The sequence below is a fragment of the Oncorhynchus clarkii genome, chromosome 20 (assembly GCF_045791955.1).
Source record: "Oncorhynchus clarkii lewisi isolate Uvic-CL-2024 chromosome 20, UVic_Ocla_1.0, whole genome shotgun sequence".
Taxonomy (NCBI): Eukaryota; Metazoa; Chordata; class Actinopteri; order Salmoniformes; family Salmonidae; genus Oncorhynchus; species Oncorhynchus clarkii.
The window spans coordinates 53138822-53155758 of record NC_092166.1 but is presented as its reverse complement, the minus strand read 5'-3'; the positions used below and the strand labels follow the sequence as shown (position 1 = coordinate 53155758).

General features: G+C 44.3%; 2 protein-coding genes across 5 annotated transcripts; one reads left to right on the top strand and one right to left on the bottom strand.

Moving 5' to 3' along the window:
• LOC139376494 (proteasome activator subunit 3) lies at positions 1–7224 on the bottom strand. Its single transcript, XM_071119136.1, has 11 exons — positions 7055–7224; positions 6575–6607; positions 6401–6463; positions 6199–6303; positions 6055–6103; positions 1272–1390; positions 1093–1161; positions 903–970; positions 752–806; positions 486–572; positions 1–380 (listed from the first exon to the last, which is right to left on the bottom strand). Exons 1-11 carry the CDS (start codon positions 7094–7096, stop codon positions 300–302), a joined length of 771 nt encoding a protein of 256 aa, XP_070975237.1. The 5' UTR covers positions 7097–7224; the 3' UTR covers positions 1–299.
• Positions 7225–7237: 13 nt separating this feature from the next.
• On the top strand, positions 7238–16802 carry LOC139376492 (next to BRCA1 gene 1 protein-like). 4 transcript variants are annotated; one of them, XM_071119133.1, is made up of 21 exons: positions 7268–7491; positions 7691–7753; positions 8381–8399; positions 8507–8529; positions 8659–8847; positions 9078–9155; positions 9276–9523; positions 9705–9824; positions 9957–10214; positions 10520–10679; positions 10936–11184; positions 11440–11577; positions 11713–11788; positions 11936–12046; positions 12277–12435; positions 12756–12920; positions 13095–13677; positions 13902–13987; positions 14300–14381; positions 15256–15355; positions 15664–16802. In XM_071119133.1, exons 1-21 carry the CDS (start codon positions 7390–7392, stop codon positions 15877–15879), a joined length of 3225 nt encoding a protein of 1074 aa, XP_070975234.1. In that variant the 5' UTR covers positions 7268–7389; the 3' UTR covers positions 15880–16802. The 4 variants fall into 4 exon arrangements, with proteins under 4 accessions (XP_070975236.1, XP_070975235.1, XP_070975234.1 ...); XM_071119132.1 differs by having other exon boundaries at positions 12747–12920; XM_071119135.1 differs by lacking the exon at positions 8381–8399 and having other exon boundaries at positions 7238–7491; positions 7691–7765.
• Positions 16803–16937: the final 135 nt, after the last annotated feature.

The following is a 16937-nucleotide window of genomic DNA, read 5'->3' as shown; positions in this document are numbered from 1 at the left end:
TGCATGGACAAAATGTTTTTTAATTACATTTTTAAAAATACATAGCACTTTTTCTAGACCTCTCTCTGTTCGTCGAGCAATCTCATAACGTATTCTTGAAAGGGTTTTAAAACAATGACGATATTTTACAAATCAAAAACGAAAATACGCGTGTGGTTGTCTCTACTGGGGCTATGGTTTCTGGATTGTACTGATCTGGGTGTGATGGTCTAGCTCTAGACGGTCAGACGACCCAAACCCAGGCTTGGGGGTACTGTAAAACTTGACAACATGGCAGGGGAAGGGTGGTTGGGTCAGTCTTAGTACAACGCCTCAGCATTACTGCTCCTAGGCTTCTTTATCTTGTCAATGTTCTTCAAGATCATGTCGTGTAACGTTACCTGTAGCAGAGCAGAGTTCAGGATTAGAAAGCAACATGTTAACTTGCGGGTAGAAATGGATGGTGAGGAAAACTATTCCTGTGTATAACAGGACATTTGACTCACGTATTGATTTCTCAGCTCTGAAACTATGATCTTGAGGCTGATGTATTCTTTCTCATCAATCTCCGTCACTGTGCGCCGGTAGTCCTCCTATTTAGCGACAGAGCGACAATAGTAAATAGTAATGTAGGTAAAATATGCATATTAGGGTTGGAACGATATCCAAATGTCCATACCATCGTTTTGCCCTCAGTAAATGCACACACTAGATAGGTTTCTGCCTGGAAGAAGCTTGCCAACCAGACCTGCAGTTAGCAAATCACACTTACCACATGTGGGTATTTTGCTATTTTGGACACCAGCTTTGCTCTTGTGATGTAGTATCTATGGGCAGATGGGAAATAAGATGATTACATAGTCTACTGCAGTAAGAGTGCTCAGCGTAAACAAAGTAAAGACTGGGTTGACTTTAGTTAGTACCTGGATATCTGGTCGAGGTAAGATGCTGCCTCTCCCTCCACTGTTCGGAGTTCAGCAACTGTCTCCTCCTGCAGATGCCCAATCAGTAATTGAGTAATGGTTCAATGTGGTTCAATACACTTAAATGAGACCGTAGGTACAGACTGCAATACCATTTGCCCTTTTAATACATTTAAAGTAAACATGGCACCTGAATTGAAACTCCAAAGTTGTTGCCATCTTCTATTCTTGGGATAAGCAACTGAACCCACATTTTGACCTGAAGAACAAGAAAGACTGAATATTAGATCATGGGTGATAAGTAATGAGTGATATGAGCACCCGTCCAAATAGATTAAGGAAGAAACTGTGTGGGATAAAGCTACGTACCGTGTTACATTTCTCTATCAGTGTCCTGATCTCTGGCTTGACCTTCTCGATCAGGTCCACCAGCTTGGCATTGCTCTTCATCATCCCACCGGGCATGACAAAAACCTTGGTGCCAGCCACTGTAGAAGGGGAAGAGAAGATGAACAAGAGAGGTTTTACAACTGGACTTGACCATAGGAGCAAACGGAGAAGCTGCAACCCCACTTTCAAAATAGGGGTGCAAACATGTTTTTGCATCCCCACTTTACTAGAACAATATCATGATACATTGGGTAATCTATCATTTTCAATAATTAGTCATAATAATTAGAGCTAGGTATTAAAATAGATATAGGCCATTGTATATATGATATAATAAAACAGATTGCATTTTGCACCCACCCCCCATCGCCTCAAGATGAATGGTTTTGACCACTCAAAAGTTTTGCGTCGCTCCCACGCACACTGTGTTGGTTCAGTGCAGTTAGAAAGCACTAGTTGTACCACTGATGCTTACAATGAAAAGGCACCTGCAATAATACATTTCTTTATCCATTTTGTTGTGCTCTTACATCTGTATTGTTGTTTCATATCCGATGCCGTTGGTCCAATGGTATTGTCACATATCATTTGAGCTCCATTCACCACAAACAAATTGATTGTAGGGTTTCACTTTGCCTGTTAGAGCCATGGCGAGCACAGGCATGTCCCGATTTCGCTGGAGCGCAGTAGGACTGAGTAGCCTTCCACCAGCCTACAAAAGGTTACACCTTAGTAGAGAACTGCACGATTTAAGGACAGGGTCAAGTTTACAGTTTAAGCTGCTTCCCGCTCCACCACTAGAGTTCAGTTAGCTTCCATGCTAGCTGTAAAAAGTCATTAGTGCTATTAGGTTATTTAGCTCTAACCAGCCATAATGGATACCAGAAGTCAAACCACTGAGGCCGCCGGCAAGCCCTGCAGAAGATGCTGCTGCCGAGCTTCAACTAGCTCCGTGTAAAGAGCAGACGCACCCTTCAACAACTGCCGCCGGGATAATGGCTCCACAGCCCGTTCCGACTGTTCCTGACAAATCTTGGAACAGAGGAGGCGGACCAGGTTAGAATCTTAACCTAGCCGCAGGGTTTCTGTTGAAAAACGTCCATTTAATAGCAACCGGTTCATAGGAAAAGAGTGGCTGGAATACTGACTTTCTGCAGATTGACAGGGGAACCAAAGTGACACAAAGTTCTGTATTGGGTCCATGGCTTTCGTCCAAGGCGGGTATTCTAACTGGAAGCATGCTATTGATAGAACCAAAGGATTCACTAGGCACGCATCAAACAGGGAGCATTTGAAATGCACTGCAGAAAGAAAAACAAGTTTGGTGTGCAATGGGAACTGAGGTGTCAACACTTGTTAAATGATAGGCAGCTGGCAATAACTTATTTTCCACTGACAAATGTGTTAAGTCAGCACAGATGAAGCATGCTACATCCAACGAAAGCTCAACTAATCCAACTGGCACTTGAGGGGGATCTTACAAGATGATTTTGGGAAGAATGAAATAATCAATTACTCAGGAAGTTCAACAGAGCATCAAGAAGACTGCAACTCTTCTGGAAAGGTAAGAAACAAACGTATGCTCAACTAAAATATAAAACGCAACATGTAAAATGTTGGTCCCATGTTTCATTAGCTGAAGTAAAAAAATAAATCCCTGAAATGTTTCAAATGCACAAAAAGCTTATTTCTCTCAAATGTTGTGCACAAATGTCTTTACATCTGTTGGTGAGAATTTCTCATTTGCCAAGATAACCCATCCACCTGACAGGTATGGTGTATCAAGAATGATTAAACAGCATGATCATTACACAAGTGCATCTTGTGCAGGGGACAATAAAAGACCACTCTAAAATGTACCGTTTTGTCACAACACAATGCCACAGATGTCTAAAGTTGAAGGAGCATGACCCTGTGTAACTACACCAGCCCAGGACCTCCACATCCAGCTTCTTCATCTGGGGGATTGTCTGAGACCAGCCATCCTGACAGCTAATGAAACTGAGGAGTATTTCTGCCTGGGGGGGGGGGCTAACCATGGTGCCCCTGTCCAGTTGTGAAATCCATAGATTAGAGATTAATAAATTTACTTCAATTGACTGATTTCCTTATATGAACTGTAACTCAGTAAAATCGTTAATTGTTGCATGATGCGTTTATAATGTTGTTCAGTTTAATTGGTTGGTTTTACATCAAAATCTTGGTAGTATAGCCAGTGGCTTCATTTTCAGCAAACACCTAGGCTATGCAATGGCAAAATGACTTCTTTAGCTAGCCTATATTTCCATTGCCAAAACAGCCTTGCTAAGTGTGTAGGGTGCTGTCCATGGTGCTGATAGAGCGAAACAGATTTCACGCCAACCTGTCACTTTTTGGTCAAAAACACTCAATGGTCTCTGCATTTTAAGTTTTAGGTTTGTGTTTTGGTGTGATATAAGCAGAAATCAATATCATTCCGATGCAAGAAACCAAATGACTCTCCTGGGTATAGCTACATATTGGTATGTTTCATCATAGAAATGGATAGCCTACATATTATTGCTATGGTTATCTTGGTAGCCTATTGCTTTTCATGCGTTTAAATGGAACTGCAAGTATTGAAACTGTTTTTAATGTATGCCGGCATTGTGTTCGTTCATATTCGCAGTTGTGTCGGTAATCTAAGACAAACTGCTATTTAGTATCTTAGTTTGCATGAATAACTAGGGTACTACTTTCGGCATTTAGTTCGCATTATTTTGTTAAGACACCCGTGTGTATGGTTGCATTCACATAGTCATTTTGTTCAGTTAAACAGCCTATCACCCCATAGCACTCACTTCTGTCATTATGAAGTGCTTTGAGACTAGTCAAGGATCATATCACCTCTACCTTAGCTGACACCCGAGACCCACTTCAAATTTGCTTACTGCCCCAATAGATCCACAGACGATGCAGTCGCCATCACACTGCCCTATCCCACCTGGACAAGAAGAATACCTATGTAAGAACGCTGTTCATTGATTACAGCTCAGCGTTCAACCATAGTACCCTCCATTCTCATCATTAAGTTTGGGACCCTGGGTCTGAACCCCGCCCTGTGCAACTGAGTCCTGGACTTCCTGACCGTCCGCCCCCAGATGGGGAAGGTAGGAAACACCTCCACTTCGCTGATCCTCAACACAGGGGCCCCACAATGGTACGTGCTCAGCCACCTCCTGTGCCCACGACTGCGTGGCCACACACGCCTCCAACTCAATCATCAAGTTTGCAGACGACACAACAGTATGCCTGATTACCAACAATGACGAGCCTACAGGGAGGAGGTGAAGGCCCTGGGAGTGTGGTGCCTGGAAAACAACCTCTCACTCAATGTCAACAAAACAAAGAAGCTGATCGTGGACGTCAGGATACAGCAGAGGCAGCACCCACCTGTCCACATCGACAGGATCAGAGTGGAGAAGGTGGAAAGCTTCAAGTTCCTCTGCGTACACATCACTGGCAAACTGAAATGGTCCACCCACACAGTGTGGTGAAGGCGGCGCAACAGCGCCTTGGCACCTAAAACCTTCAAACTTCTACAGATGCATCCTGTTGGGCTATATCACCACCTGGTACAGCAACTGCACCGCACACAACCGCAGGGCTCTTCAGGGGGCGGTGCAGTCTACTCAATGCATCACCAGGGGCAAACTACCTGCCCTCCAGGACACCTACAGCACCCGATGTCACAGGAAGGCCAAAAAGATCATCAAGGACAACAACCAGCCGAGCCACTGCCTGTTCACCCCGCTATCATCCAGAAAGCGAGGTCAGTACAGGTGCATCAAAGCTGGGACAGAGAGATAGAAGCTGTTTTTTCAATCTCAAGGCCATCATACTGTTAAATAGCCATCACTAGCACATTAGAGGCTGCTGCCCTATATACATAGACTTGAAATCCCTGGCCACTTTAATAATGAAACACTAGTCATGTTAATAAGGTTGACATAATTTGCATTACTCAACTCATGTATACTGTATTCTATTCTACTGTATTTGTCTATGCCGCTCCGACATTGCTTGTCCAAATAGTTATCTATTCTTAATTCCATTCCTTTAGATGTGTGTGTGTGTGTGTATTGTTGTGAAATTGTTCGATACTCCTTGTTAGATATTACTGCACTGTTGGAACTTGAAACACAAGCATTTCGCTAAACCCGCAATAACATCTGCTAAACATGTATGTGACCAATAAAATGTGAGGACTACATATTTCCTGCCAACCAAAAGCACTCAATAGTCTGAGTCTCTGCATTTGAACTTTGTTTGTGGTATAGCGTGATATAAGCAGAATTCAATATAAATTCCAAGAACCCCCCCACCGATTTCAATTGCCCCCTTAGTCACTTTATCCTTGCACAGGGTCTGTTTGCATTACTTGATAAGTATTTTATTTGACTAAACAAGTCAGTTGAGAACAAATTCTTATTTTACAATGACGGCCCTCCCCCGGCCAAACACTCCCCTAACCCGGACAACGCTGGGCCAATTGTGCGCCGCCCTATAGGACCCCCGATCACAGCCGGTTGTGACACAGCCCGGGATTGAACCAGGGTCTGTAGTGCCACCTCTAGCACAGAGATAGTGTTTTAGACTGCTGGGCCACTCAGGAGCAGCCATTATACCAAAGCTTTCCACCCCCCACTTTCAGACAAAGCCAGGCACCCATACTAGGCCCGTGGTAAAAAAAAAACTAAACACCAGAAAACTCAAGAGGTAAAAATGTGTGTGAATTACTCACCCTTGTCCTCCCCAGAGCCATCTTCCATCTTCCTCTTTTTGGCATTTTGCTTTGAAGAGGATATCAAGTTGTTTACAATGAACACATGCAATCACAGATGGCATTTGGTAATTACAGGGTGTTAAATTCCATTCCAAGTCTCACCGCTTCAAGTCCATCGTGGAGGTTCGAGAGTATAATGGGGTCTGGCACAGTCAAGTTGATTTCTGAGTGTATTTCCTTCAGTTCACAGATGTTTAAGCCAGGATCCTGCAAAGGATGACCAACAACACATACACACACTATAAAGGGAAGTCAAGAGGACATTTGACTAATCATTTCATTTTGATGACATAAATATGTTTACCTTGAGGAAATGGTCGAGTTCCAATAACTTATTTGGGAAAAAACTTGCAACTAACTCCTCCGCCTGTGAAACAAAGAGTTGAGTTGGAAAATTACATTCAGATCTAGATACAGGTAGCAGGCTAAAATATTTGCTTTTGTCCCTCAATGAATAAACCACTGAAAGGAAACTCACCTCCCCAGTAATTCGTTCTCTGAAAGCATCGACCTGAACAAATAACCAAACAACTGTCATATCACAGGCAAACAATTCAATACATCAGCAAGTCTGTTTAAATACAACAAGTGAGTAGGCTAGACTACTGTATGCAATATGATACCAGTCATCAGTTCATCAACGTCATTTCAACATGCTTACTCTACTGACTAGGCCTAAAAAAAATTGTGCCGAATTGAGTTAACGGTACCTCGACACCGTTAGCTCGCACCGAAATATGCGGCACAGCAACCCTTTTGTTCAGGGAGGTGCACCCTGTTAGACAGTTTGCCTTGTCCGTTATGACGGGCGCAGAAGATAAAGCAAATTACCTTAAACACTTGACCTCATTCTGATTCATATAATTGCAAGCTAAGTCACGTTAGCATTACATTAGCTAGCTAGCAACTTTCCCCCATGATGTCTCGTGACATGTGGCGTTGATAAATCACGTTTTACCTTGGTTTTGAGTTCATTGTCCACCTTGAGGAGAGAATTCATCTTCTTTAACCACAAACCGGGTAAAAGTACGATTGTCCTCAATTCATTCAATTCGGGGCTAAACGTGTGGTTTTCCCACTCCCGTCAGCCACACTTGTGAGCTTAAAAATGACGTTTCAACATGCGACAACACTACAAACGAATACGCATGCGTATTAGGTATGTGCTGAACGCGTCATCGTGTTTTCCTGAACGCAGCTGAAGATGTAAACAAGAGTATTGGCGAGTGCGAAAGCTCGTTTTGTCCACTATTACCTTTCATGATTGTCCTTATTTAATCGCACAAATCAGCAATGGGTCTCCCTGTTACTATTAAAGTGAATTTCAGGGGAAATGTAAAGAGATTTGTTGCTCCAGATTTGGACAAGTCGGAATGGGAGTCAGTGGAAGCCTGGGTAAGTAGCGCTGGCGCAGTTTAGCTAGCCTGGATTCTTCGAGGCCCCTTGCCTAGCAGGCCTAGCTAGCACAACATTACACCACACGAATTACATTGTCTGCAAATTATTTTTCTAACAACACAAATGATGATTATATGGGATGTTATCTTGTTAAGCTGATCCTCAAATCATCATGCTTTTTAAATTGAATCTGCAGATAAAAGCATCATTTGGAATAAGCCATTTTCAAGTGAAATATTTTGATGAGGACAGCGAGGAGGTGAGTTCAAATGTATTTTGTGCTACTGTGTATTATTTCAACGAATGCAGTGCCAACATTTCTGATGTACTACAACAGTAGTAATAATTAAACACAAGAGATACATTAGCAGTAGGGGTGTTCTTATATTCATCCTCTTACACACACGTGTAACTCCCCCAGAGAGTAAAGGTCACGACGTTGTACAGCGCCGATGGAGCAATTAGGGTTAAGAGCCTTGCCAAGTGCACAGCGAACGGATTTTTTTTCACCTTGTCAAATCAAATCGCATTTTATTAGTCACATGCGCCGAATACAACAGGTAGACCTTACAGTGAAATGCTTACTTACAGGACCCTAACCAACAATGCAGTTAAAAAAAAGATTAAGAAATAAAATTAACAAATAATTAAAGAGAAGCAGTAAGTTAACAATAGCGAGACTATATAAAGGGGGGTACCGGTACAGAGTCAATGTTAGTCAAGGCAATTGAGGTTTTGTCCACTATTAACTCGGCTCCGGTATTCGAACCAGACAACCTGCCGCCCCAATATTAATAATGGTTGATTATTCAGTATACTGAATACAGTAAACTGAAGATATTGTGTAACACTTTCTGTTTCTGCATCTCCTTTTTCTTTGATCCAGGTTTCCATCAACAGTCAAGGTATTTAAATAGTGTTAATTTATTTTTGTGGCTGTTATTAAAGCTTTACCGTTCATAATCTTCACCAATACAAATGTATTCTCTGATCTCTTTTGATTGTGTTTCAGAGGAATATGAGGAGGGTGTGAAGGTATTCAAACTTACATGTTCTTTCATGGCTTTCAATAGCTAAAAAAAACTATGTTAACTTTTTCTTCCAGTGTGTAGAATGCTGTATGTAATTACTGAACGTGGCATGTGTTGTATGTATTTCCTCCAGAGTGCAGAGAAGCAGGGGAACCAGTTGCACATGAACGTTTACAAGGCGAAGCAGGGGCAGGCTGGTACTGGGCCGGGCAAGACCCAAGAAGTGAAGGAGCTGAAGGGGGAACTCCGGCCAGCCCCGCCGTACCCCTCCAGGGTCAAAACTGTGGACAAAGGCACACAAGTCACTCCCGAGAGAGATGCTGTAAGAGCACCACTCACGGCTTTCAATGTTGATGTAATGTTGTCTGAATGTAAGAAAAGTGTCGTGTCAGTGTGGTATATTTTGGCATGAGCGATATAATCGTCTTCATGAAATGTTGGGCCAATGTAATAATAAAAGTAGAGCTAAGATTTGATGAACACACACTTTGGTGTCATAGTATGAATTTGACCAATCATAATGAGTTTAATGTCGATCATTTGATTTTTTAGGTGGTTGTGAAGGACAACAAAGTAACTAAGCCAGAGGATAAACTTCCCCCAGCTTGGTTTAGATCTTACATGGAAAAAGTAGGTCCATATTGAAATTATATTCTTTACTATTTCAGAAATATAAAGGAAAACGTCCTTAAAAATCAACTTAAAAAAAAAATGTGGGAACCTCTTTTAACGGGATCCCTCTCCTGTCAGTTCAAGGATGAGGTGGTGAAGGAGGTAGTGGAGAGGATGTGCAGTGACTTCTCTGGCCAGTGTTGCACCCACAAGACCCCCAACTGTGATGGGCCTCTCGAGGCCCTTGGAGCAGTGGGCGGAGTCAATATCAAAGGCCCAAAGGTGAACTCCTCCTCCACCGGCCCCCCCGCCTACTCCTCATTGGGCTACACTCCGGAATGCAGCAAATGCAAGAGACCAGCCACCGATGGAGCTTATCAGTGCAGGTAAACCGCATCGCAACAATAACAGATCAAGTGCTATTATGTTGTTAATGATTAACTCAGTAGTTGAAATAGTATAAAATGTTTATTTGACTTATTCCTCATGAAATATGTCACTTCCATTGAGTAATATAAGTATATAACCTTGCCCGTGCATTCTTTTTGGTGTCCTGTTTTTCGACAGAGTGTGTCCGTCCTGTATCTTATGTGAGCTGTGTCGACACAGCCACGACCCCAGTCACAACCTGGTGAGAACCAAGACTCCCCTCTCCATCCCTGAGCATGGGATGTCAGGAGAATTAAGGTTAGTTCGCTGGATGTAGAAGCCTGCCTTTACTGTGATGTTGTCTATGCATTACTTTACCTATCTTACTTTCTTGCATTGTCAGAAGATGCTTAGCCTTCACACCTCTCTCTACATTTTGTTTGTGCCCAGGTTTCCAAGGCGAGGAGACCGGACCGTGCGCAAGGCTGAGCGTCAGCGCCTCAAAGCCGAGCGGAGGCAGCTGAAGGCCGAGGTGAAGGAGATTAAGAAGAAGCTGAGGCTGGAGAAGAGGGGCCTGCAATGGAGCGGCCCTGCTTCTACCTCCGCCAGATCCAACGTGGCCACCACCCAGGCCCCTGCTGCTGCCCCAGCACCAGGCCCTGCCCCAGCACCAGGCCCTGCCCCAGACCCCCAGGCTTCCAGTCCAGAGTAAGCGCCACCCCGGGAGGGCGTCAGAGTGCTGGTTGTCTCTAGGCCCAGCATGGAGCAAAAATCAAATATTTTCCCAAGAAATAGGCCATCTTTGTAATAGTTGTAATAGAGTTTATCGCTGGTGGATGATGGAACTACCTCACGTGTGAATCTGCTGCTGCTGCTTCATATATTTCTAAACAAAAAAATTGCTTTGAGCTGCAAAAAAGGATCCTGCTTTTTTCGATGATTCATAAAAAAAACAGGGATGGGTCTGAAGCCGGGGCTGTTTTCAACAATGCTCTGTACACTTGAAATACTAGGGGTCCCGAGGTCTCCTACACCACCTTGGTGCCCACTATGGCTGCCTTGTTTCTGGATGAAAATCTGCCTGACGGGACCCGCCGAGAGCCCGGCACCAAGTTCATCAAGTATTGGAAGATGAAGAACTCAGGCATCATCAACTGGACCTCCGAGACCAAGGTACCACCCAAGAGGAACGATCTAAGTCCCTAACCTGCATACTAAAACGATCTCAATCTCTAACCCGACTACTAGAACTAACCCCACCTAATTGTAACTATTGATTATTTGTAATTAGTACTTACTCTGTCTGATTAACCAGACCAGTGCTACAGCCTTTTGTGGATTCAGTGTAAGCTCTCTGTTTAAGTGTTTGTGTCTGGTTCCTTGGGTTTGTGTAAATGTCTGTGTCTTCTTTGCATGCCTGTGTCTTTAGCTGATGTGCATGTGGGGTAACCTGGCACTGGCATTGGAGGAGAAGCGTGAGGTGGCCGTGCCCCTCCTGCAGCCGGGCCAGGTGGGCGTGGTCAGTGTGGCCTTCATCGCCCCGGTGATGGAGGGCACCTACACCTCCCACTGGCGCCTTGCACACTGCGGAGAGCAGTTTGGCCCTCGCGTGTGGTGCAGCATTGTGGTGGCCCCCAGCACCAGCCCACACGCCAACTGTCCACAGAACAAATGCCTGGCAAGTCAACCACCTCTGTGTCCCATTCACATTTCTTTACCCAGTACATACACTTGTGCAGGGACGGATTTACTAAGCAAATTTGACACCAGGTACAAAGCAATAATATTTACTTAGCTAATGCAGACACTTCTATAGGGCTGGACTTAGATTCAGTAATAAAACCTCAAAATCCAGCCTATTTCCACCACTATTAGTATCGTTATATCATTCCAAGCCTTGCTCATGTTCAGACATTCTCCCACACTGCTTCAGGAGGTGGAGCCCGGGCCTGTGGTGGTGAAGGTGGAGGGGATGTTGAGTAACAGCTCCAGGGACAGTGGTCTGGCCGTGTCTGTAGACTACTGCCACAGAGACTACCACTTCCCCTCTGTAGACCTGCTCACTGCACAGGTGAGGAAAGGCTTAGGTCAAGGCAGAGGGCGTTGGCTTTGCCATAAAGGTAGAGTACACCACGGGGCAACGTCATGCTTTATTCAATGACTCAACAATATTTGTGCTTTGTATTTTTTGTAAAAATTTTTTTAGGCTCTTTTATCCTTTGAATTGCTGGATATTAACGTTGTGCAAGAGTTGGAGAAAGTTCCAAACAACACTCCAGTCGGTAAGAAATAATACGACGCCACCACAATGCATGTCCAGTTTTTTTGGGGGTGGGGCATTTTCTTCCCTGATATTCAGAGAGTTTCAAGACCTAATGCTTGTCAGACTTGTGATGACCGAGATGAGTTTGTTTTTGTTCCATTGGTAGATCTGACCCCCTGTGTGTCCCCTCTGCCCCACAATGGCCCTCTACTGGAGCGCCCAGGCACCGACCAGGTCGAAAACAACACGGAGATGAACCAGGTCAACAACCTGCTAGGTAAGGCAGAGGTGAATGTCGTGGACTTTCACCATACTGAGTTGTACAGTAAATAAGTGAAAACAATACATATCAAATTGTGAGATGTTGTGTTGCTTATGAATTTAGGCTAGAATTGAGGCGTTATGTTAACTAGGGGGACGTGTCGGCTTGAGTGAAAGAAGTTTTGATCCCAGTGAGGACCCTGAATCGGGCACGACCCTAATCTTTGTATTGGGTGTTGTGGTCAGGAGTGAACGGGGAGAACTCTGACCCACCTGGCCACGAGGAGGAAGACATCAGCGGGACTCAGTTTGTGTGTGAGACGGTGATCCGCTCCCTCACCCTCGAGGAGGCTCCCGACCACAAGCCCCCTCGCAGACATCAGCCCAGCTACTGCAAGCCCAAAGGTGATCTTGTTTGGTTGAATTTCCCAACAAAATGTGAAAACATGTAAACATCACTAAGTGAAAATGATATGAGACTTTATCATTCAACTGAGTATGGTTGTTCTGTCCACTCACTATCTGTGGTATTTGTTATGACTGTCATGCAATACTGTATGACAATATTGAACCCACAACCCTGTAATGCCAGGGTTGTGGGTTCGATTCCCACGGTGGACCAGTATGAAAATGTATGCACTCATTAATGTAAGTCGCTCTGTATAAGCGCGTCTGCTAAATAACGAAATAGTCTAAATTGAAGTTAAAAACTAAAGTTGTTTCAGTTTTTGGAGCTGTAGCCCCGGGCCCTGTCTTCGGCTATGAGAGGAACGTATTTGACACCGCATTAAGAGTGACAGGACCAGATTTGCTGATGATGGGTGTTATGAGAGATCAAGGTTCACCTCCAGGCCTTCCCCAGATCACACTCTCAGAGGAGACTGTCACAGGTAAGGAACCGCTCTCACTGTCTGCTTCTGTTTACAGATTTTAGTAACTCAAGTCAAAATGCACCAAGTAATGCTCTCACCTTTTTACACATTGGCAATTGTAAATTAGCAGAAGACATGTTTACGAGACATAATCAGAAAACGGTTGGTTTGTTCTCAATGCATTGTCCTCAGAGGTGCTTCTGGCCCCAGAGGTTGAGAATGTGTACATGGAGCTGTATGCAATGAAGGAGGAGGACGAGGAAGACAACAAAGGCAGAAAGGATGTGAAGGACCAGAAAGCCGAGGATAAAGAAGATGAAAAGGATGACAACTACGTGGAGATTGAAGAGGAGAAAGAACATGAGGAGGAAGAAGAAGAAGAACGAGCGGACTGGGACGAGGTGAGCAGCCAAATCTCCACCTTGTCCTCATCCTCCTGCGAGGACTACTTCATAGTCCTGCCGGACTGCTTCGACACCAGTCGGCCGCTGGACGAGTCCACGTACAGCTCCACCCTTTCGGAGCCTGTCACTACCGCAGCCGTGGAGCAGGAGGCGGCGCCAGACTCTGAGCCTGAGGAGCTGGACAGAGCCACCCCAGAGGGGGAGAGGCAAGAGAGGGGCGAGGCTGCAGCCACAGTCACGGAGACCACCATCCACAGCAGTGTCAACCAGATGCTGTGTGCCTCCCAGACGCTGGATGCTGTCCCCCTTGCCCCTGAGGTGGTGCCGCCGCCGGTCTCTCTCCTGCCCCCACAGGCCCTGTACACACACAGGTGAGAGGGCTCTCTGAGGCAATAGTAGGCTATCAGCTCAGCTATTACAGGGGACAATGATATCACAATATGTTACTGTTCAATCACAGTGTGTTTTATTGAAGTAAAGTGTGCAAATTGTTCAGTATCTTCTGCGGGAGGACTATCAGACTGATATTATACTCTTGCCCCACTGTCCGTTCTCTCTCCGATCAGTATATCATTATTTTTGGTGTGTTTTCCAGGTCTGAAGCAGTCCACGTTGCAGAGCCAACAAGTCAACGAGCGTCTGGACCAGTAGAACCATGCCAACCAGTGGTCCATTTAAATGGTGAGTGTTAAGACACACACAGCCGGTCGGGAAAGAGTCTACAAAATACAGCCTTTTCACTGCATGAAGCAGACGCAACGTGTTTTTTTTTGGGAAGCTCTGATCACACAGTCTTAACTAATGTGACTAGCTTGTCTTGTGTTTGTCCCGTCATGTCTTTTTGAGGATGTGTTCACTTCGCCATCTGCAGCCACTGACTAGAAAGGAAACATATGTGTCTTTCGAAGAGACGGGAACAGGAAGACGTCTCAACTGTTCTGTAATAGCTCTCTCATCCAGCATGTGTCCCCCCCCCCCCCATCTATATTTCAGTATCTAGTACAACCAGACCATCGGGCTTAGCCAGTGCCTTGGAGACGTACAACTCCAGCCCCTGCAGCTCCCTGCGCCCAAGGTGAAACACCTACACAATATTAAAAGACCGACTCCAGCCTCCCTAGTACGTCATTTATCACCTGATTTACTTAACAAAAGTCGCATCTCAATAGGTGGGTCTCCTCATGATATGGCAGGTGGGCCTTTCCTCTTTGGTCCTCTATTGCTTCTCCATTGTTCCCGCAAGCAAGGGAGGGGCCGATGTCATGAGACTGCACCCATCAGACCAACTCCTTGAATTTAGCAATTGTCATTAAAAAAACAATGCTATTTTTGCTTCAAACATTTTTGTGTTTGTACTTTACTGTATTTATACTTGTAATATCGCCTTTCAATGGTAAAAGTTCCCCCAAAAATGTTTGTCCTCATTTGTCTTGGTTGAAACACTTGGTTTCTGCCAACAAATTAATATTTGAATATGAAACGTTTCAATGTCTACTAATCATTCATTGTTGATAGGCACAGTATTTTTGACACACACATTTGACAATACATTACATTTACATCTTAGTCATTTAGCAGAAGTTCTCATCTAGATTAGGGTTAAGTGCCTTGCTCAAGGGCACGTCAACCCATTTCACCTCATCGGCTTGGGATTCGAACCAGCAACCTTTCCGTTACTGGCCCAATGCCCTTAACCACTACACTAGATATCACTAGATACACAGGTAGATATCAGAAGATACAACTGTAAATGATAAAACTGCAATAAAGAGAAGATATTTAAAGACCTTCATGGTGTGATGTCATTGGTGATATAACTGTGACACAGCTTTTTTTTTGGCACGCTTTGTGGCATTTTGGGTCTTGTGAAAGCATTGCTAGCTCCAAACCACTGGCCCTGGAACAAATTGTTCCCCATAGTGGCTGACAACATCCTTCCTGTTCTGTAGGGGCCAAGGCGGTATCACGGAGGGACTAGTAAAGGGGGTTCTGTCAGTGGCAGCGTCCGCCTATAAGGCTCTCTTCACTGGACAGAGCTGCTCCACACAGGTAGGTCCCACGTACAGCACACTACGTCACCTCGTCATACACTGCCATGAGATAAAACTTGACGTAACTTTTTAATATGCTCTATGATGAATGGTTATAACGTCATAAAGATGAGTGATTATTTCAAACAACTGTGAAAAAAGTTGCTTATCTATTTTAAAGCGTTTTTTGGCTCAAAAGACCAAGGTGATGCATGTCTTTTTTTTACAGTGTTGAATATACAGTATTATTGTATAACCCCGGTGCACTTTAACATGACAAACGAGAACTAACCTTTTGACCTGGCTCCCCCACCCCCTTCACTGCAGCGTGGTGTGGACCCGGCCAGCCAGGACGCCTCCATGATGGCCGTGCTGCTGGAGATGGGCTTCAGGGACCAGCGGCTCAACCAGTGGCTGCTGATGAAGCACAGGCACAACCTTCTGCACACTGTCAACGAGCTGGTCGCCATGGCCGACAACACACTACTGACGGGCCGGTCGGCCAATCAGCCAGGCCGCTACACGACCCCTGACACCCAATGAGGGGGGGGGGGGGGGGGTCATTTTGCCACTGATGTCAGGTCATGTGCTTTACCTATTGACAGGGCCAGGGTAGGTTCTCTGTCCCAAAGAGAATGGAGGTTGTGAATGTAATCAGAATTCCAATCTTCTCCATTGTGTTGGGTATTGAGACTATTCTTGTTGTTTTGAAGGACTTACATGGTTGAGTCACAGGGGGATTCAATTACATAGGAATGCTAAAGAACTGAGATGTCAGATTTATTTTAGATATAGTAGTGAATTGGCCTAAACAATGCAATATTGTATGTATGTATCAAAAGTACTGTTATCTTAGATGTCTGGCTACAAGCAACATTTGACATGTGGATTGTATAAGGAACAGACACTGCAGACTAAGGAAATAAGCTGTTTCTTTTTAGGAGACACCTGCATGTCAGTTTTAAGCACACGAGTCATACTTGTGGTACTATAGGACTCGCATCTATAAATGTTGTCTGCATCACACTTGTACTAATTTTCCTCTTTCACATTGTAAGAATCATCCCCTTTCTTATATTTCTATCATACAACACTACGTATATCCAACCATAACATTCCTAAGTTTGTTCATGGAACCAAGTTTCTCATAGGTTGTTTTTATGAATGGTAATCAGTGACTGAGTCATGGTGATTTGAGTGCATAGGTTTCAAACGTTGTAGGCCTATACTGTGTTTGACAGTTCGGCCTATCTCTGTGTGTACCTTTCCTTTCAGAAAAAAAATAGGTTTGTAACTGGACACATGTTTGTGGTTGTGATATGTTCAAATACTAACAGTTTAAAGATCATGTTTTCGAAAGAAATGCTGAAAATATTAACTGTGCTTGCTAAAGGGGTCTCCTTTCAATCAGCACGTAAGTAAGTACACTGCAATTGTCAATCGGCCAATAAACAAATTGCACAATTCTATTTTAGGGGCTGAAATGTATTTTCAACATGGTTGTTTGAATGGCAGTGATGGCAAAAGTACCCAATTGTCATACTTGAGTCAAAGTAAAGATACCTTTAGAAAATGACTCAAGTAAAAGTGAAAGTCACCCA